Source organism: Rhipicephalus sanguineus, chromosome 3, assembly GCF_013339695.2.
Source record: "Rhipicephalus sanguineus isolate Rsan-2018 chromosome 3, BIME_Rsan_1.4, whole genome shotgun sequence".
In the NCBI taxonomy this organism is placed as follows: Eukaryota; Metazoa; Arthropoda; class Arachnida; order Ixodida; family Ixodidae; genus Rhipicephalus; species Rhipicephalus sanguineus.
This window is the reverse complement of record NC_051178.1, coordinates 190,131,789-190,153,915: the sequence shown is the minus strand read 5'-3', so window position 1 is coordinate 190,153,915 and position 22,127 is coordinate 190,131,789. Positions and strand designations below refer to the sequence as shown.

Genomic DNA, 22,127 nt, shown 5'->3' with positions numbered 1-22,127 from the left:
GTAGGCTCGTATGCTGGCGATTATGTGTGTGCATAATGCTTTTAAATTTTTCTTCTTTTCTTGGTTGTTTATTAGCTCGCAGTCAATTTAATGGTTTCAGGATAGCCGTCTCTTGCGGAGCTCACCTTGCAAACTTTTCGCATGTAAATAAGAAAATGTTCCTGTCCCATCACATAATGAACTTCTATAATTTGTACGTGCACTGAGAAAGTGTTACTGGCGCCATTGTAGAACCTATCATTATTACGACCTTATAACATTTATTAGTACAGGCTTAAATTCGAGCTTGCGAATGTGCTTTGCGGAAGCGAATGTTTATATGGGGGCATTACGCATTACTTCCCTTAATTCTCACTCTTCGAGTTCTTTTTTTTTTCTTGCCTTAAACTTGAGCAGCGAAGTTGTGTAGATGATTTTCACCACAGGCCAGTGCACCCTCCCCCATTCCTCTCAACTTGCTTTTTTTTTTCAAATAAATACTCTTCATGGCACGTACGAGAAAGTTGTAAGACATTGAGTATAAATACTTAATGTTTTATTTCCTTAAAATTCTTACGGAAATATATGGCAATATATGCAAAAACATATGGACTCTGTCAGGAAACATGCAATTGTTGGAATGACATTCAGAATGTTTCAGTAAATCCGGACTGACTGGGGATGCATTCCATGAAAGCTGCAATCATCTTTGCTAGAAAACGACTGCACTGGGGTACCTCGGGAAACGAAGATCTTCCCAAAGTAAATTCCGTGCCATTAGAATCGACAACAACTAACAGATCTATTTCGCCACTTACGAAGCTTTCCTACCGTTCTCATCACTTCCAGCTGTCTCTGCGACTTCGTGTAGCGCGCGAGAAACATAGGAAATCACTATAGTAAACCCCTCTCGATCGATATATGCCAAGAGAGAACAGAAAGCAAGACCGTAAGGAGGAGAAAGATAAAATAAAGATGGCGGGAATACAGCCCAGAACATGGTGACAGCGCACTGCAAACACGTTATCCGCGTTTTAAAAGCAACGGCATACCCACCCGTCATCCGTCTATTCATTTTAATACAGTTCCCCTAACCCAAAAATGGCTATGCATACTCAAATCTTGCAGCAAGAGATTGTTAAGCTGAACCACGCTACAAATGCAGTAAAGACGACGACGTCGCTGCTCAGAGCAGAGAACATTCTACATCTACATGGCGGTTGAGCCATTCCTCTAGGAACCAAACAACCAAACAACCAACCAAGGTGCTCTCACCAACATGTTCCCGTGGAGTAGTTTTGTCATGAAATGCAATGAAACAAACATTTACTAACATTCAAAGACAGCATGACGGCGGTTGTAGCGCTTTTAGAACCGGCCATGGCAGGCGACTGACAGCCGCAAATGCGCCATAGCCCGCTGTCGCCCGCGCAGTTTTCGCAACTCACAGGGAACGTACGCATCGCGATATACAAAAAAAGAAAGAAGCAACAACAACATCGCTTGAATCGACGTTTATTCATTCGCATTCACACATAGTAAAAGCCGTTGGGTTACCGGAAGAACCTCCAGTCAAAACTGTCGAGCGCAGCAAGAGCAGCGGCAGCGAGCCCGCAGCCTGCGCGGCCTACAAGAATTTCTCGCACGGTGGCGCATGCAGCAATCGCTTCAAAATGGAGCTGCTCGCAAGTCGCTCAGAATTCTCGTCTATGAACAGCCTTTAGCCCCATAGTTTCCGGTATTAAAGCACATAGTTAAACGTATCCGCCAATTTTCAAATGCTACCTTTTTCTATCGTCCTGTTAATGGGTGATGGTGCTGAAAAAACCCGCGTAATGCCTTCTGATGCCGACTTAGGTCGCTACGCGTTACTGGTGGTTTCACTAACTCCATATGCGCTGAAAATAAAATGGCAAAAGACGTCCTTTCACCTTCCCAGGAGTGTTTGGAGAATCTGTACTCAACTCGAATGTTTAGTACAAGCAAAATTGAGGAATCAGCTCAAGCGCCTAATTACTTGGTATAAATATGTTTCAGGATTCTCTCAATGCGACTGTATAATTCCAAGAACACGAATGATGTGTGGTCCTGAGGTATCGCATATTGTATCGCATATTTTTACCTTTATGGCTGAAAGTTGGGCTAGTTGGCTTTGACGTGTCACGTGTACATGAGAAAGAATCACCCACAACGATCGCTAGTAATCGTCCTGTGCGCATCTTTCTCCATGCCTCTCTAATTCTCGCTGATAAAATGTATTTATACCTTACAGGACGACATGTAATAGAAAGAACAGTATAGTATAGGTTCCAAGTAACAGTGAAAGTCTGCATAATAATGTAAATATAATGCAGGCCTACGTAAAGCTATACATTCCAGTGAACTGCCTGCATTTAATCCAACCGATTCAATTGCTTAGGCATACTAATTCACGCATATCGGTACAATGGTTTGCCTAACGTCGTTGTCCTTTCACTCAAGTCACCACGGGTATAGAAAGTTTCACAGGTTAAAAAAATAAAGCTTTTTCACGCCGTTTGCTTCACAGTCACTGAGGGCTTAACTAGCTATGTACAGAAGACGTTATAATTTCTTTAATGGTATTGAAGTTGTATTTATTGGTTCAGGCTCAGTGTCTCTATTTATTTGTCTTTCTATAGGTTGCTGGTGCTACTTGCGTAGCCTTGATCATCTACGGAGCCTACATGCTCGCGAAGGCACATCCAAGCGTCAAGAAACCACACATCATCTTCATACTCGCTGATGACCTCGTAAGACACATTTAATGTATTGCTTCAAAGCGACGCTCAAAGTTTAATTGTAAACTGCCGGCGACAAAAGATGACGGCAGAGCAAATCTGTGAACAAGGTGAACACATATTTCATCACGACACGGCTTAACCATCATGTCGTGATGAAATATGTCTGTACAAGTGCGAAAATATGCGGATGCTTTTATATTTTATCACATTTGCGGTAGCATGCAGTATATGCGCAGGTGCCTAAAAACTCTGTAACAAATAATCTGGCTTTACTAACGCAGGGCTGGGCCGACGTGAGTTTCCACGGCTCCAGCCAGATCCCGACACCCAACATAGATGCCCTAGCAGCTGATGGCGTGGTGCTCAATAACTACTATGCGCACCCTGTTTGTACGGCATCCAGGGCGGCCCTCATGACTGGACTGTACGCGACGCGACACGGTATGCTGGTACACGCATTGGTCGATAAGTAACGCGGCGACATAAACAGTCCCACGAACGCAGAGGAATACGCGCAACATTAAACATGCTTTAGCATGCCGCGGTTCATGTCTGTACTCTTCCAAAGCGCTCGCCATGACAGATTTTAAGAAGGATGCGATATTCGAGCCATAGCCTCCACGATCGTATACGCCTGACGCGTGCCGATGAGTGATAGCGGAGGCCACGTATGGGCCAATTAAATAAAGGGCCTTAACAGATGTTGGGGCTCAAGTGAGCCCCATTATCTATCAAAGGAGTGGGAAATAATCACGCTTGTTTTTTTCAAATTCGTATGCGTCAGAACCATTCGGAATGTTAGTGCATGCTAAGATGTCATGACAGGAAGTTTATTTAGGTCCTGAAGAGCTCCCGCCCGGGGTCATTCGGGATGAGCCGATGGCTTCACTTATGACGGGACTGGCAGGCCTAGACTCACCGCAACATGATGGACCTTCTGGACAGCCTGGAGTTGTTCTAGATGTCCTGGACTCTTGAGGACGCATTCCCAGGAACCCGTTGTTTGACGTGAAGAGTCCTTTAAGGCTGGGCGCAGCCAGAACATGTGTTCAAAACGTGTTATAAGATTATCATCCGCAATTGCTGCATTCCTGTGAGTTTTCCTGATCTATTAAGTGCATTAAGCGAAGAATAGGGTATGATCTAGTCTGAAGTATCCTAAGTGTAGTGCCCTGGGCCCTGCTAAGCTTCGTATAAGGCAGGAGGAAGGTTCTATGTCTAAGATTATAATAAGTGGTAATCTCATGAGAAGTCCTGATCCCGAAGGCTCTTACTCGTTGTCTTCGTTACAAATTCTGACGAGAATTGGACGTTGAAGGGCACACTTTGAATACGATCGAAATTTCTTGGGTGTGTATATCGTGGTGAAATTAAGAAAACTGAGGCACTGCGGTGAACAACTAATATACACGCACAAAATGGACGTATTGTGTATTTTATATATTGTGTGCTATCATGTGCTCGTTGGTATATCACAAACACTGAGAATGCTAAGCTTGAGCTGAACAAATCATCTCGCGCAATTTTTCAACACTAGCTGTCTGCGTCTGCGTATCTGTCCCGGAGTTCATACACGGCTGGCGTATTTGAGAAGCTCGGTTTGCGCGTGGTTGGCACAAGGTGGTGTACGTGCCGATTATACCTGAGCGTTTGAGTGGCTGTCCCCGAAGCGCCGTACAATGTACCACTTGGCAGCTCTGCGCAAAACGAGTTCATTACTATAATTGTATAACCATCACTAGATCTAGAGTACGGAACTGTAGTTCGTTTGAATTTGTCTCGGAGGGGACCATGATCGGTGCAGAGAGGCAGCAAATTAAAGAGAGCAGCGTGAAACTCGACCGGGCCACAGTCGTTTCCTTCAGCCGGTTGTATGGTGCACGGCTTATCGTTAAGCCTGTAAAACCAGCACACCTGCCCAGACTGCGGTCGACGTGACCGTCGGCCTTCCGTGTTTTGTATATGAGGGACCGGCCTGTTCTGCGCCACAGAGCAAATGACCGAATACATACGTCGCGAGTGAGTTCCTTCTCTCGCGACACGTGTACCGACTCTGAATGTGCGAGCGATTTGCCGAAAGCGCACGCAGTGGCCCGTGTACTGTACATTTGGACGTTTGTCATGGATAGCATGCAGAGCCCGCTCTTTGAGCCCTCTGTCACCAGGCGCGAAGGCAGCATGCCGTCGCTTAGGTAGCGCGTGGAAGCTTGACTGCACGTCACAACTTTTCTGCTGTGCAATCAAAGCTACGGGTTGGATAAGGCAGTCATGAACAAAAAATACCTGCGTATATTGGCGACTGACTGCATCTATATATTGCTACTGTTCGCGATAACTAATCGAAGGAACGATTACGTACACGGTTGTATTAACAGTGGCCGATAAGCAAGCCCCTTATTGTTTTTTTAGAGACTCGAAAATTGTTGTGGAGCATGATTGGCCCATATATATCGCTCCATTTTTTTCAAGCTGATGAGACAAATAGACTACCTGTATAAACTTAGGACGGGAGCCGAAGGCTATCTTAGCTGCACGTTCTTGCGAGAATTCTCATTTCATAGGCCACCTTCTGAAAAGTTGCAAGTCGGTAATACCTGAACAGATATCTGTGCCACGTAGTGGACAATGCTTTAAGAGCGGGATTAATATAATATGCGTCACATTAATATGACGTAAGTTCAGAGGATTAGTCAAGAGAATCATTCAATGTATTTCGAAGCAGGATCTATGCGGGCAACGAAGACGCAACGAAAGACATTTTTTTCCATGACGACGTCACCACGAAGGTTTTCTTTGTCTTTGGATACGGAAGTAAATGTACAAATTGGAAAAAAAAAACGTATGACATCTCTCACTCTATGAAATGCGCAAAAACGGGTTCAAAAAAGAGCAAAAGGGCACTGTCTTAACAAAGAGCTATCATTGATAGTCATGTTCAATGTCCGTGAGAATATTGTTGCCGCTGCGCGGAAGTACCTGTCCTGACATTTTTCGATTTATCGTGTAGCATGGGGGCGCAACCCTCATGCTGACAGAATAGGCACCATGGAAGAGTAGGGCTATTTCACAGAGATCTGTCGGCTTGACAAGTTGACAAAGTAGGCCTAGTCAGTTCAGCAAAGTTTACTATGCGTGCCCATCCCGCGACGCGAAAATGCCACCTCACCATCAACTGAAAGGACGGGACCTATAAAGTGGGCATTCGCATAGGCTGTAGGGGCTGTTACTTTTGAGTTTTGTAAAATTGTACCACGCAGCGTTTTAAACCACTCACAGAAGCCATGATCTCCCTATGCGCCGATCATAACTGAAAAGGTAAGGGTAATGTGGCAGAATTCGGAGACCTAAATAAGAAGACTGGAAAGGCGCAAGCCACGAAATAGACAATCAAGAAGGCAGTATACCTGCTCTTCAAAAACGGTAAAATTAGGATATTCGAAGGGTGGAACTTCTAAAAAATAACTCCCAAGTGCTGCTCGCGATGCTGTTGGCAATGATTTATAGATAAGGAAATCATATATTGCCCGGTGTCTCCTAGATTTTTGTCGTATGTGTGCTGAATCAAAGTTTATGCACGTCGGCTGCACACAGAAACCTTCTTGCTTGATTCCGCAGGTCTTCAGCACATACCGATCCAACCAGGCCAACCTTTTGGCCTCGACCTCAACTACACTCTACTTCCGCAGCACCTGAAGAGTCTCGGGTACGAGACGCATCTTATAGGAAAGGTGCGTCGCTTTTTTGCCAGCACTGAAGCTTGAGTCATTCGGTGTCTTCGCTCAGTATATAGTTATGATGTCTTTCTGCTCCGCGAGAGGTGAAACGTTCTTTCACTAACTTTTAAGGGCAACTTTAGCGCCCTATTTTGGGGTATCTTCTCAACGAGTGCACATCCCTTGTGCTCCCTGTCTCTCAGTGGCACCTTGGTTGCTATCGTGACGAGTACACGCCGACCCAGAGAGGATTTGACAACTTCTTCGGATTGTACTACGGCCATGGAGACTACTACAGCCACATGCTAAACTCGTGGGTAAATATTCTCTCCACCGACTCACCCTCCGAAGCCAAACCAAAAGTTTACAAAGCAAAGGCTCTCACTGTGCACGCTTTGACTTATTCAAGGTTCTTAAGCTTAGGATTCACCATTGCGAGGCCCCACAAACAAGGACCATAACGCTGCATTCAAAAACTACAACTTTTATTTCTAACTAGTTCTCGAGAGGCCTGTTGAAAAACCTGCTACTGCAACAAAATGGAGAGTTGGGATAGTTGGTAAAGGTAAATGATTGATATTAGTTTGAGGCGCACCGGGGACGCGGACAATGAAAGTGGACGGGACAGCACTTACACTCGCAGTTGTGCTTCAAATAATATTTAATTATGAATGTCTAACTAGACCAACTCGCTATCGTTTTGCAATATATTTCTAGTACCTATGGCTCTATAAAATCTCCACTGTCATTAGACATAGCACGTGTTGGACAGAGAATCAATTCGTTTTCTGAAAACAAGCAAGCTAATTCTTATCTTCAAGCTACATCAGTGAGAACTGACTTACCACTGCTTGCTTCCCATTTTTCTTCTTTGTTTCTGTTAATAGCCGCATATGTGGCATAAATAAGGTTTTACGAAATTTTCGCGATGGCTTATACTGACAACTTCCCTGAAATTTAGGAAGGTGCGGACATCTCGGGCTTAGATTTCTGGAACGACACGGAGCCTGCCTGGGAAGCCAAGGGTCAATACAGCACCGATCTTTTTGCAGACAAAGCAGTGCAACTCATCGCAAATCTCGATAAATCCAAGGTAAAACGACTGTCCAGACTAATGCAGTGTCAGGTATTCTGCATCGAAGGCACGCCTTCATTGTACGCTGATTTTAGTGCATGTCAGTATCGGAGAGAGACAGGAAGCCATTTTCACTTCATGACAGGAGGGACTGAGCTTTTGCGCAGGCTTACTTGCGTGCACAATTATTGCAACTGCAGAAGAGTGCGTTTGCGTGAGCTCTCAGACTAATGCTATTGCGTAAGTCTTAACAGATGTTGAAGGTGGGACGTTGCGTAAACGTAAAGAGGATCAGTAAGTTCAGCGGCCTAAATAACGAGGTGTCGCTCTTAGCGAGAGTGTATCCATGCATGGCGACTAAGATAAGATACAAGGGCGAAAGTCTAGTCACGAGCTAGTCTTAACTAAAGATTTCGCGTCAAGTCCACAGGACCTCATTGATTTCGACACAGTCGTGTAAGAGCTACTCATGTAGTTTGTCGATAAGAACGATCATACTGCATTTAAAACGAACGCATATAACCCGGTTTTATATAAAATACTAGGAACTTTATTTGGATCGCATATAATAACAGCGAAGCTGTTCTACTTCGGCATAAAATACGTGTCCGTGCTCGAAAACTATCATCATCATGAACGGGTATGCGCCACAGAAATAGGGTAAATCCCACTACTCACCGCTACGGCGCGACCTGTAATAACCCTGCTGGTTGAGAGAACGAGTACAGAAAGAAAGAGAGAACGAAAGAGAGAAACAAACAGAGAGATGTAAAGAAAGACACAAAGAAAGGGAAAGAGAAAAAACCTTACCGGAAAAAAAAATTCTTCACGAGGCGGCATTCGAACCGCGTACCCTCGATCCAAAAGCGAGCGTCCTGACCACTCGGTTATCCAGGTACTTTTTTTTCTTTAATGCATGAAAATAATGCTATCAAATATTGTCATCCATTACACTAAAATTCATCGCTTTATAACTCCATTTATATGCACACATGCACAAAACACACATAATTTCACACAGTCAAAGAAACCTTCAAAAGTCCTGTAAACATTCTAAAAAGACAGGGCGTGCAAACACGGACACAAGAAAGAAGTCAGGACACCACAAACGCCGACTAACAACTGAAGAGACGCACAAGGGCTGAAAAGAAAGAAGGCACGAAACTTATCTGCGCATGCCCATGCAACAGGCGAACCTATCAATCCGGCACGCGTGGCGGTCTACGTGGAAGATAACTGTTAAAGCATTTGATTTCATCTTTATGCAAGTTAATCGACGGTTGGCTCACGCATGTGCTACCACTATTCTCGATATGCCATGCTTCAATCATCAGGCGCGTTTCTTCATTTCTATGCCGGTACAACACTGCGCATTCATCGAATTTTGGCGTGCACTTACAATCTCGACAATGTAAAGGCAGATTAGAAGGTAAGCCTCCTGTTAGCGATCTCTTATGTTCCAACAATCTCTGGTTGATGCATTGGCCCGTCTGTCCTACATAGAAGCGGCCGCAGCTGGCATATGGCATATCGAGAATAGTGGTAGCGCATGCGTGAGCCAACCGTCGGTTAACTTGCATAAAGATGAAATCAAATGCCTTAACAGTTATCTTCCACGTAGACCACCACGCGTGCTGGATTGATAGGTTCGCCTGTTGCATGGGCGTGCGCAGATAAGTTTCGTGCCTTCTTTCTTTTCAGGCGTCGTGCGTCTCTTCAGTTGTTAGTCGGCGTTTGTGGTGTCCTGACTTCTTTCTTGTGTCCGTGTTTGCACGCCCTGTCTTTTTAGAATGAATACTTACCAACTAGCTCAGCTCTGTGTTATTCTAAGTCCTGTAAACAGACACAAGCGTCCAGAAGTCCAAGCCACTCCGGAACCGGGTCAAAAGTCTTTTTTCCCCTTTATTGCAGGGATGGAAACCGTTGCACTTTGATATCCAAAAATAATAATCAGGGCATATTTAAACAAAAATCAAACACAGGACACCAATCTAGAGCGTCACTAGAACGTTCATGTATCCTGTGTATTTGAATCACTTGTTCCTGGAATATGGTTTTTGTTGATCGCGGAGGCTCAGCATTTTTGCCAATCAGTCTTGCTCTCTAGAGACTATGCATACCAATAAGAAAGGTTAGGTCATAGGGTATTGTCCCATCCTTTGTCACATCAAGGTACCTAATGTTTACAGGGCTGATTTAAAAGTCTTTTTTTTTCAGTGTTCGCTGCAGAACATCCTAGAAGAACACTGCATCAGAACAATCAATAAAACAGTGATCAGTAGTCTCCGGCTTTTTGCACGATCTACAGTTTACGTCCCAGGGAACAAAGAGTCCTTTAGCGCTTTGTCACGTCTTCACAGGAAGAGTACCTGTGTGCATCTTAACAAAGAAACTCTTTGTTCCCGGAGACATGCACATTTTTTAAACTCGAGTTAGTACAGCCGAACCATCAGTTTTAGGCTATCCAGGTACGTTAGCAGAGCATAGCATGGCTTTTTTTATTATTCTCTTGCGGTCGGCGTCTTCGTCTTTTTATTCAATGATTCTTCCCGGACAGACTTGATTTCATAGCCTTGTAATTTCGTAGCCTTGTAAATCAAGTCTTCCATCGAAGACTTGATTTCATAGCCTTGTAAATCAAGGCTTCCATGGAAGACTTGATTTCATAGCCTTGTAAATCAAGCCGTCCATCTAAGACTTGATTTCATAGCCTTGTAATTTCATAGCCTTGTAAATCAAGTCTTCCATCGAAGACTTGATTTCATAGCCTTGTATAGTATAGAGTAGCAAGGGAGTGGAAAAGGGAAGTGAGAGTTAGGAGGAGAGATGTGATGGTGAGGAGGAGGGAAAGGAAGAGGGGAGAGAGTAAAGTGTAACGCAGAAAGAACGAGAAAGAGAGAAATATAGAGAAATAAATGCAGAAAGAAAAGAAGAAAGTGCGTCCTAAGAAAGTGCGTACTCCCGAGGAGGAAGCCGCGCCTCCCGAAGCTAGGCGTGTCGGTCGACGGGGAGTACGAGCGGCGACGGGCCCGTGCTTCGCTGTGCTAAGCTTGACGCGACTTAGTCAAACTGCCCGCATTTTTTATGCTTATTTTTCTGCGCGGCCGTTTAACAGATTATTTCTTGTAAACGGTAAGTAACTACCAATGGTAGAGAAAAATGAAAACATTCTTTAAAGTCATAGAGAAAATGAAGGAACATGTAGGTTTCGCTAGCAGAGCCTTATTACCTGAGAGGTCTGACTGTAAACTTGTGTATAAGTAGCTTAGCGGCAATAACCAAAATGGGTCACTTCTAACAAAGGAAAAACAACTTTTTGTTCAATAGCGCAGAAATCTTAGTTTTAGTTATCAATCAATTATTCAATCAATCAATCAATCAATCAATCAATCAATCAATCAATCAATCAATCAATCAATCAATGTTTATTACACCATAAAAAACTAGATGGTTTTCAGGGGGAAATAGTGCGCTTTAGGCAGCTTGACTGGTTCTTAGAAAACCGTCACACTGACAGCGTACGATGTTCACCGTACCAATATGCAAATGTGGCCGTACGTTTCCCTGTGTGTGGGTGATAGAATAATAACATAGTTAGAACAGGGATACCACCAAGTATTTACATATTCACTACACAGAAAAGATTCGTGTCATGTTTATTACAACGGCTAACTTAATCATGAAAGCAAGATAGGTATTCTAACATACAAAATACTGTAAAACTGAAATTTAACAGTGTAGAATACAATGAGGTGTGCAAGAATTGTAAGGAAGTCGAGACATAGCATAAGGATCACGAAGCAGACTAAAATGCTATAAAGAGTTAGGCTAAAATGCGTAGTATGGAAACAAGGCGCAAATACGCCATCGCAAAGACTGCCACGCGAGACGTGTTGCTGGTGGCCAGTCGCGCTGCTCGGCACGCCACATGCCGGTTCCGGTTTCGATCTTCTTTCGTACGCAGCCGCAGTTCATTTTCTTGAGCCACCAGGCTGTTCATTCCGGAAACGACGACAATCGATTGCAAGCACCAGCGAAAAACGTCGAGAAGTTCCCGTACATTGGAGAAAATAACAGAACCATATACGCTGGTAAGTTAGCTCTACATTCCTACAAGTTGTTTATACTTTATGTGAGGATATGCAGAGGAGGTATAGCCCACGTCGGTTTTAAGAAACAGCAAGTGCACTGCTATTCTGTCTGCAAAACACTTTCAAACTGAATTGCCCCACCCTGTCTCAACCAACACTATACAAGTACATGCTTTAATACGAAGCCAACAACAGATCACGCGATATCACATACCCAACGAGACAAGCCTATTTCCTACCTACACAAAATAAGAATAGGTTTCACATGCTCTATATTTTTTAGATGCGTAGCAGCTCTTTGACTAGCCTGTGTAACGCTGTCACTCCGTCTGCACAAACGCGAGGCTCACCAGCCGGAGCGCCCGCTCGCCTCCCGTGTCTGCGTTTCAAACAAACGTTTACACCAGTAAACGCTACATCGAGTTTCGCTTCAAACGAATCTTCCAGCGCTCACCGCAGCACCCGCGTTAGCACCGTTCAACCCGTGACGCCACCCGTGCGCAACGCTGCTGCTTTGCATCCCATCAGGGTTCCCTTCGGGGAGATGGTCCAATTTTTTGCACTTATTTTACGGATTCTAGGAGCTACTACAACTTCTACTTACTAGAAGCTTTTCTTAGCCGGCACTGTATTTGGGTTACTGACTTGCGTAGTTGTAATTTATACATGAGGTTCCCCGACAGCACTTCTTTTTCTTCAGGCTCTCCTTTTCTTCCTTGATCATGCAGTTCTTATAACCTTATGTACAACAATAAAACAATAAAGATGCAACACAAACATCGAGGAGCGAAACAGAGTTATGACAACGGCATGCAGTGGGAAACGCGTGATGTTCCTGAGCCAGCGCGAGAATATGATTGAGTACGTACTCATTTGTAGATTACGCGATATTTCGCATACTCACAACAATAAACGTTATTTTTTTTTCCGTGCCATTCCACTGTCTACTCGGGTGCGCAATCCAACGAACGAGGGGCGCTATATGTCTGCTGAAGCCATATGGTGTCATTTGAGAAGAATATGTATGGTGCTTAGGAGGCCGTGGATGAAGAGACGACACAGACCGAATAACACGGGCGCCTTCACTTTGGTTCGTGTCTTCACTTTCTCCCTGTTCTTTTAGTGCCATACCTATTACAGCAGGGCTGTTGTGGTCGAAGTTTGCCGTGTGTCATAAATAGAAAATTATCATAATCATCAGCCAGCGCGAGCTTTCTTTGTCCTCTCCTTCATCGCCTTCCTCTTCTGTTTCTCTCCCTGAACACGTGCGCTGATTTGTCCGGCGTGAGAGTCAGTAACGCTGATGGGCGAGAGAACGAGTACAGAGACAGAGAAAGAAAGATATAGAAACGGAAAAATTCTTGGCAAAAAAAAATTTCTTGATGAGGCGAGACTCGAACCCGCGTCACCACGATCCGAAGGCGAGCGTCGTAACTATTCGGCTATTCAGGCACGCTAACTAAGAATAGCATAGCCTTGTATAGTATAGTATAGCAAGGGGGTGGGAAAGGGAAGTTAGGGTGAAGAGTACAGATATGAGTGTGAGGAGGGAAATAATGAGGAGAAAGAGTACAAAGAGAGAGAGAGAAATGCATAGAAAGAAAGAGAAAGAAAAAAGAGAGAAAGAAGGGGAATAAACAGAGAAAAAGATAGAAAGAGAGAGAAATAAATAGGCGTGGAGAGAAAGAGAAATACATAGATACAAAAAAGTTATCCATGTATAGTATAGTATAGCAAGGGTTGGGAAAGAGAGAGGTGAAAGGGTAAAAGCCTAGCCAAGCCAGGACCAGCTAGGTGCCCACCAGCTCAGCTGTGACCGCGACTTAGTGCAAGCTGTGATAAATTTTTATTGCGATAGCAATTATATGGACAGTCTCGACGGGTTTTTGCCCTCGCCGTTGCCGTCGGCGTCGCCGTCATGTCCATCCGGTATAAAGTCCAAATTGATAAGATCCCTCCGCGCATTGTATGTTCTACCGCGGGTAAAAGCACTCAAGCGGGGGAGATGAACGCGGCCGAAGCAGAGTTCAAACAAGCCGGCCCATCGCTCGGAGGGTGCATGCGATAACATCACCCCGCTCGGGGGAGGCCTGCCGTCGAAGCAGACAGGAAACGCCCGGCCTGCTTTAACGAGCCTTAAAAGACGCGAGGGGGGGGGGGGAGTGTCGCGTCGCGCGAGGAGCAACTTTGAACTTTGAATCTAAGGGCGCGGTCGCGACTATCTCGAAAGCCATCGCAGCGGGCGGCTCGTATACTCTTCTACGTGCTGCGCTCTCAACGCGAAGCGACTATGTGGAGAGCATCGCTTCCTGGAACGGCCGTATTCTCTAACACCAGTGTTTTGTAGTTACGCGAGATCGGATACAAAACAGTTAGCTGCCAGCCTAACTTCGTGTAACACTACAATTTGTTGCTATCGCATTCATTGCCTCGCCCTTGCGGTGAAACTGTGACTTTTTTCTTCAAGTAATGAACCAACTAGCTCAGCTACATGCCCTGTTCTCAACATATGCGTAATCTGTTGCATCCAAGGATTTCGGGGATGAAGGACAGCGTCTTGCTTTACTAGTTCCATGCATTTCAATATACGATGGACGGAAATAGGCAAACGCGTCATTTACGGAGGGCCAGAGGGCTTGCTGCTGCTGCTGCTGCTGCTGCTGCTGGGGGTGATGATGATGATTAGAATCCGCTTCCGCAGGGATGGTGGATTCACTGGACGTGGCCGTAGGGCGTACCTTTCGCGCTCTTGCCGAAGCTGGGATGCTGGAGGAGAGCGTTGTAATATTCAGCTCGGATAACGGAGGTGCGTCCGAAGGCCCTCTAACTTCTCGCGGCTTCAACTGGCCACTTCGTGGAGCAAAATCCAGCCCGTGGGAGGGTGGAAACAAGGTGGCCGCCTTCGTGTGGTCGCCACTGCTCAACAAGAGGCGCTGGGTCTCTCACCGTCTCATGCACATCACTGACTGGCTGCCCACGCTCTATGGACTTGCTGGTAATGCTTTGTTTGTCTGTTTCTTTCCTTCTCATAAACGCATATCGAGGAAAAGAAGATAGAAGAAAGAGGTTGTTTTATCCATTTCACAGAACCCTGATTCTCGTTAATGTAGACACCAGAACACGCACCGTGTGACAAAAAAAAAAGGTATGGTGAAAAGAGACCATGTAATAATGTATAGGAAATTGAGTTGCACAGACTAACACGCATCGTAGAAATATACATTGAGACCGATATAGTTAACTAATACCACAAGCCGATAACACTGACAAGAAAGCTAATAACAACAATAAAAAGGGCTTTAAACAGTGCTAAATCTCTTTGAACAGTGCTAAATGTCAACTTGTACCGTGCACCCGTAAACGCATCCCTGTGAGATCAGTTCATAACTAGGACGGTGTACGCCTTAAACGAGTTCTTATTACAGAGTCTATATTTCAGAAAAAACGGCATAGAATAAGCCTCACACACAATTGAATCCATCGAAAGTGTCAAGGTGAACAATTACAATATAAACTTTCGCGTAATACTCCAATATGCTTGTTGCAGCATGGGACCCTCAAGCCTTTTATCTTACGCATGAGCTTGAGTGCATCTAAGACCGTGCCGCCAGGCTTGTTTATGGAAATTACAACTTACATAACAGCACGATATTCACGAAAGTTTACCCTGGCTGTCAAACACTAGCACAACGTCGCTAAACGGTGAAATGCGAACTTCTCTTTTTCTGACTTTACTGTGGTCTCACAGAAGTAAACAAGAACTTGTACATTATCCCATCGCACTTCATCTCTGTAGCGTTGCGATCACGAGTCAAAAGTTCTTCAAATGCGCTGTCGTACTGATGTCTTCCGCAAATAATATGTTTTCTTATATATATATATATATGCGCGGGAACGGGTTTGAAAATAGCACTGTAAATGTTCAATGTAAAAGTTGCTTTGAATTTAAATCGTGTTAATATTCTAATATATCGTAAGCGCATATCATTGCCGTTCATGCGGTCAACTATATTTCAGCATTGTGTGATGCGAACGTGGTTATTTATTTATTTATTTATTTATTTATTATTTATTTATTTATTTATTTATTTATTTATACTGTTGGTTCCATGGATGCTTATAATAAAGTTCATGTACCTAGTTATGTTGCAACATAACAAGAGCAAATTAGCATAGTTTAGATTCCCCGTAACACAATAACACTTAGCGAAGGCAGAACAATAAAAAGTGTGACACAGAAATAATGTTACGAAAAAAAATACAGGTAATCAAAAAGGGAGAGAAGTGATTAACGAAATTTTAGCTGTCGATTATAAGATGCATGACAGTAAACTTGAAAATTACTAGAGGTAGTACAATTAGGTGACAAATTAACAATGGACCTGTTATCACGGTGACGTTCTTGTAGCTTGCGCTTCTGACGATGTGTGCTTTCGTTTGTAACTAGGTCATTTATAAATACGTGTCCCTCTTTGCAGATTCTTTTTTTTTCCGCTATGCCCTCTTTACACGAATACTCCCGGGGCCGTTGTGTGTCACTTACATTCTGTCCTTGTCTTCTGTGCGCGCTTCGCGATGAAAATGAATCAACTCGCCCAGCTTTCAGTTTCACTGCACTCTATAGGTACCGGTGAATATAAAGTTTCAAGGAAGCTTCGGCGTTGCATGAACAGGAAAGTGTTGCCACGCCGCGCCTAAAACGAAAGGTCATTCACTTTGAAGCAGAAGTGTATAATGAAAGAAGCACCATGTATTTACTCACCAGGTGGCTCGGTACACCAGCTGGGGAATATCGACGGCCATGACATGTGGGAATCGCTGACAGAAGATGTGCCGTCCCCGCGCTCCGAGCTTGTGTACAACATCGACCCTTTGTCGAGCTATGCGGCGATTCGAAAGGACAACTTCAAGATCGTCGTAGGCTCTCTTCCTGGAGGCAGCTCCGAGCAGCGCTTAGCGATTCCAGGAGGCGAGAGGCCACAGCAAGACCTTGACGAACTTGTAGAACAAAGTGACGCTGCCGAGGTATGAACGGACGTTGCTAAAATGTAGCAGCAGTGTTGTTCGTCTCATACTAAAGAAGCCAAAAAACTTGGAAGTAAAACTTGGATTGCGATAGAAATGCATTATACAGATATACAGAGTTATGAACTGCAGGAGTGCCCCTATCAGAGTCCGGTCTGTTCAGTCACAGTCCCCTCCCTAGCGCTGTTTGCTGCCGCCCTATAATACAAAGTAAGGTTCACTTTTTTTACATTTTACATTGGCACTATATACTGCGTTGTCACTAGTGATGCAGAACTATCGGTAAATTGACTATCGATAGTATCGATAGTTTTTTTTAAACTATCGATAGTGTAAACAATCGATAGTGCTACTATCGACAAACTATCGATAGTACAATCGGTAGTACCATAGTAATATTACTAGCGATATTAGTGCCACGCGTGTTTATTGCTTTGTTTTGATGTATTCGGGTTTCACCCACAAAGACTGTCAGCAACGTTTGACGCAGACCGCGCCGTAATGTTTGGGAAGCTTCAGAATTGTTTGAGATCATTCTGTTAAGATTACGCGCCGGACGCGAATAGTCAAGCTTATTCGAGAGCTTACGCGAGCGCCAGCGATAACGCTGGAAGGTTTGATGACTGATGTATAAAGGACGACGCGTTCCACCGATGATCAGATTACTCAACGGCTGACGACTGCTCCCGCCGCTATCAGTGCGCAGCACGTATCGCTTGTATCTCGAGCTTTGCTTTTCTGGGCACAAGTTCGCCCAAATAAAGAGCTCCGTATTTCCCAGTCTTGCTGCAGTATTCTTCACCATCACAACCACCTGACGATACTATCGATAGCGGTATGAATAATGATGCGGTTACTGGCCGGCTATATTGCGAAGATATTTGCGATAGCCTACTACCAGCTTCGCTTATTTTATGAGCAATTTTTGGCAGAGAAATTAATCATTTGCGCAGTGAAAGTGGTGGAATATATCCATCAATAAATTCGTACCCAAAAGCAACCAGTTACACCTTACAATTAACTTCTTGAAATTTTATTTTTATTACGAAATCATAAAATGCAATATCAATTTGAAGCCGCGCAGTCCCACCACATGTAAAGGCTTCCTTTCCGCTACAGCTGAATAGTTTGACTTTATAATCATGTGTCAGCAAAGCACTCTGGTGAAGAACTCAATCATGTCAAATTTCTTGCCCTTCAGCCTGCTCCTCCGGCTCCCCTATGTACCACGAGAGTGGGTAACCAAGTTTGTTCTGCAGTGAGTCCGCGCTGTTGATTTTATACTATCGATAGTACCATCGAATTTGTACTATCGATAGCGCCATCGATAGTATTTTTCACCAACGATAGTTCGATAGTAACTCAGCTATCGATAGTATCGATAGTACCATCGATAGTTCTGCATCACTAGTTGTCACACACACATGCCTGCGCAAACACACACGCACACACACACGCACACGCACGTACTACACACGCTGTTCATGTTTTTTAAAGAAATTGTTTGAGATGCGAAAGCATCTTATGCTCGGGGCAGTGTCCGTTCTGCGGCGTCCGCACCCATACTGCGCATGCGCCAACTCTCCTCTCTCTCCTCGCGTGAGCGCGAGGAGGTAGGGTGGAGGTGGCGGCGTGAGCGCTGCCTCCGCTTCGTTTCTCCTCTACCGTTTCTCGCTCCCCGCCACAGCTGCGCGCTCGTATATAATGCGGCGCGCGCTCGCTCCCGTTGCACTCTCCTTCGCAACGACGCTATGGACGCTCGCGAAGCTGAACGTAAAGGGCGGCGCCGGCAAGCGAATCTCGAAGCTGCGAGGCAGCGAAAGCGCGCGTTTAATGTGCTTCCGTCATTCTCTCTCTGTGAAACGGTGTGCGAAACGCCATGAACAACGTCGGCGCTATTTGCAGCGGCAACGCCAACGCCGCGAAGCAGCGGTGGAGGAGCAGCGTTCTCGGGAAGCCGAACAAACGTCGGCAAGCGGTAATTCAAACGCCTCGACAACCACCGTCTCGCAAGTCACATAAGAGAAACGGAAACTCGATGCGCACCCACCGCCATGCTTTCGCATCCCACCATGGTTGTCCGTAGGGGGAGATGTATAATTTTTCTCAGAAAATTAGTTTGGGATATCTTCCTATTCAATTATATTAAATCGGCTTGAGCCCGTTATACCTCCTGGTGGTGCGGGCTTCCTCCATTTTTCGTTTAGCTATGTTTGTACATAGGGGGAGAAAACACACACACACACACACACACACACACACACACACACACACACACACACACACACACACACACACACACACACACACACACACACACACACACACACACACAACACACACACACACCACACACACACACACACCACACACACACACACACACACACACACACACACACACACACACACACACACACACACACACACACACACACACACACACACACACACACACACACACACACACACACACACAGGCACGCACATGCATGCAACAAGAGAGAGAGAGAGAGAGAGAAAATTTTGGGGCAGCTACGCACTAGAGGTGCGAAGAGGTGCTGAAATTTACTCTCGCCCCCTGCTCCTCTCCCTCGTCCTCTTCCTCACTTACCTTTCCCACCCCATTGCTATACTACACTATACATGGCTATCATATAATGTACCCTCTCCCTTCCTCCTTTCCCTCCTTCTGAATTGCCTTTCTCACGCCGTGCTATACTGTACTGTACTATACAAAACTATGGTGTGCTTTACGCTCTCCCCTCGTCTTTTCCCTTCTCCTCTCCCTCACATCACTTCTACTCTCCTTCACTTCCCTTTCCAATGCCCTTGCTATACTATACTTTGCAATACAACGATATGCTATCATTTACCCTCACCTCTTCTATTCCCCCTCCTCACCCTCATTTCCCTTTTCTACCCCTTGGTATATTATACCATGCATGGCTATGCTATGCTAGGAGCTGTTTGGCACATACTTCTTTTTCCCACTACTTGCTATGCTATACTCTACATAGTTATGCTATGGTTTGCCCTCTTACATCCTGATTTCCCTCCTACGCACACCATCACCAGTCCTCTTCACACTTACTTCCATTTCCTATCTCCTTTCTAAAGCATACTATACAAACCTACGCAATGCTTAACCCTCTCTTCTCCTAGTTTTCTTCCTCCTCACTCTCAATTCACTTCTCGCCCCTTTGCAACCCTACACTATAATATGCATGGCTGTTCTATGCGAAGAGCTGCTTGGCACTTACCCGCTTTTTGTGGTGCATTCACGCCCAGTTTTGTGCGGATGGTCCCGAAGTTTTTGCACAGCTTAAACAGCGCCGCTGATAAAAGAGAGAAACTTCTTATTACGCATTCTGAAGAGGTTTACCTGGCGCGCTTAGCTTGGTACTACAAATCAGTATGATGTCAAATAAAATTATACACACCCTTCACACGACAGATCTAAAACAGGCACTAAACACTAGTTTCCTGACTTTAGTTTGTTTTTGGTACTCTTCAAGTAGACTAATGCAGAATACATGATGAGTCTACAAAGCGTCTTGCTTGATTCTGGTGTACGACGTTAGAAATGCGGCCGCTTGCAGCGCGCAACAAATTGTTCCGTGCTATATAGCTCGAAATTAAGGACCTTTAAACTCCTCTGGTATTCGATTGCAACTCCAGGGTAGACTTCAGGTAGCAAAAAAACTAAAAAAATACGGTAAGTTGTACACTTTTGTTTAGTAAGCTGCAACGCGACCTAAGTGAACCTTACCACGGAAACTGAATATTGAGCCCAGGTAATCTATACATAAATGTGCTGTCAGTTTTAATACGCACGTCGTCGCATGCAGGCGCTCAAGACTTTCTACGGATTGCGGAAACTGGAATTCACACCAGACTGGCGGTTGAACGCAACGTTAACCTGCCCAGAAGAATCGTTGTGTGACGATGAGCGGTTCCATTCACCAGACAATGTGTACCTTTTTGACTTAGAGGAGGACCCGTGCGAATGCAACAACCTCGCTTCCACTCATAAAGAGGTATGTACAGCACGCCTTGCTCATTATTCACGTATGCGTATTGTTGAACCGGAGCCGGCGGTAGAATCGGGTTGATTTAGCAAGCATTACTTCAATCATTAAGACATCGAAACATCAATTGCCAAGAGGTACTGCAATGAACAATGGAGTTCCGGTGGTATTGCGTCGCTGCGTGTGATGGACGCCCGTTGATAAACTATCAGATAGGTATATCAACAATACACTTCCTAACCAATCTTAAATTCATGCGTGGACAACGGTACGGCGAACGATAATTTCTAATAAAATACTTCAGTCCACCTTTATTTCGACAGTTGCAGCATGTCACCTAAAGCAAATAAATGGAAACCTACTGCGGATTGCCTAACGAAACATTGCGACTTTCTGTACGAGTAATGTTCACATTTTCGAGCTTTTATGTCCAAAGAAGTCGAAGTTTAATTATGTAGTTAGGTTGTACTAGAATGATTGTATGTATGTATGTATGTATGTATGTATGTATGTATGTATGTATGTATGTATGTATGTATGTATGTATGTATGTATGTATGTATGTATGTATGTATGTATGTATGTATGTATGTATGTATGTATGTATGTATGTATGTATGTATGTATGTATGTATGTATACTCATGTGCCTACATATGCGTGCGGTGTGTGTGGTGTGTGTGTGTGTGAGCGTGTGTGTGTGTGTCTGTGTGATTGCAAAACACTGCGTCCAGTCATGCATTGATTCCTATACTTTCAGTTACTGGAGTCGCTGAACGGAACACTGGAATTCTACAGGGCACAGACTGTGGTCCCTCTGAATCCCGCCGTTGACCCTGATTCCTATCCTGACTTACACAATGGAACTTGGGCACCTTGGTTGGAATGACAATGTGGAATCGTGCCAGCTGACACCTCACCCAAACAGCTCTGGCGTCCTCCTTTATCTTCGCCTTCACCCTATAGGCCTACAACGGTCATGACGACGTGCACTGGTGAAGCCGTTTGCCACGTTCACCTGCAAGATTTCAATTATATCATATATATACACCACATCCTATCTTGTCGAAAGCAGTTACAAGTGCCCTCAACAAATCTAGTGGATAGAACGCTCTCTTGCAGTACCCACAGATTTAGACCAGACGTTTCTGTCTAAAGCTACGCAGCGGAAGGATGTAAAGGAGTGGCACAGCAGCGGCTTCCTCTAGGTTGAAATTTAAAAATCTACCGCGCGTAATAAAATTGATGTACCTGCGCTATTAGCAAAGTTTTTAATGTCGTGATGTTGAAAAGATTTTTCTATTTGAGGGAATGTCCACCTCCACTGCCCTGACATTTAATTCACTGAAAGTGTGGTGCTTCTAAATGTTTGCGCAAGAATTGAAAACCAAATCAACCGGTAGTTGTGCTGCACCAATGAGCAATTCTCGAAGAGGTCACCGGAAATCTCGTT

General features: G+C 44.6%; 1 protein-coding gene across 1 annotated transcript; it reads left to right on the top strand.

Annotated features, from left to right (window-relative positions):
* Positions 1-2,644: 2,644 nt before the first annotated feature.
* LOC119387892 (arylsulfatase B) lies at positions 2,645-21,963 on the top strand. Its single transcript, XM_037655455.2, has 10 exons — positions 2,645-2,750; positions 3,023-3,182; positions 6,357-6,469; positions 6,658-6,771; positions 7,416-7,547; positions 11,494-11,620; positions 14,322-14,615; positions 16,386-16,645; positions 20,496-20,684; positions 21,435-21,963. The coding sequence occupies exons 1-10, from the start codon at positions 2,685-2,687 to the stop codon at positions 21,561-21,563; spliced, it is 1,584 nt and encodes a 527-aa protein (XP_037511383.2). The 5' UTR covers positions 2,645-2,684; the 3' UTR covers positions 21,564-21,963.
* The last annotated feature ends 164 nt before the right edge of the window (positions 21,964-22,127 follow it).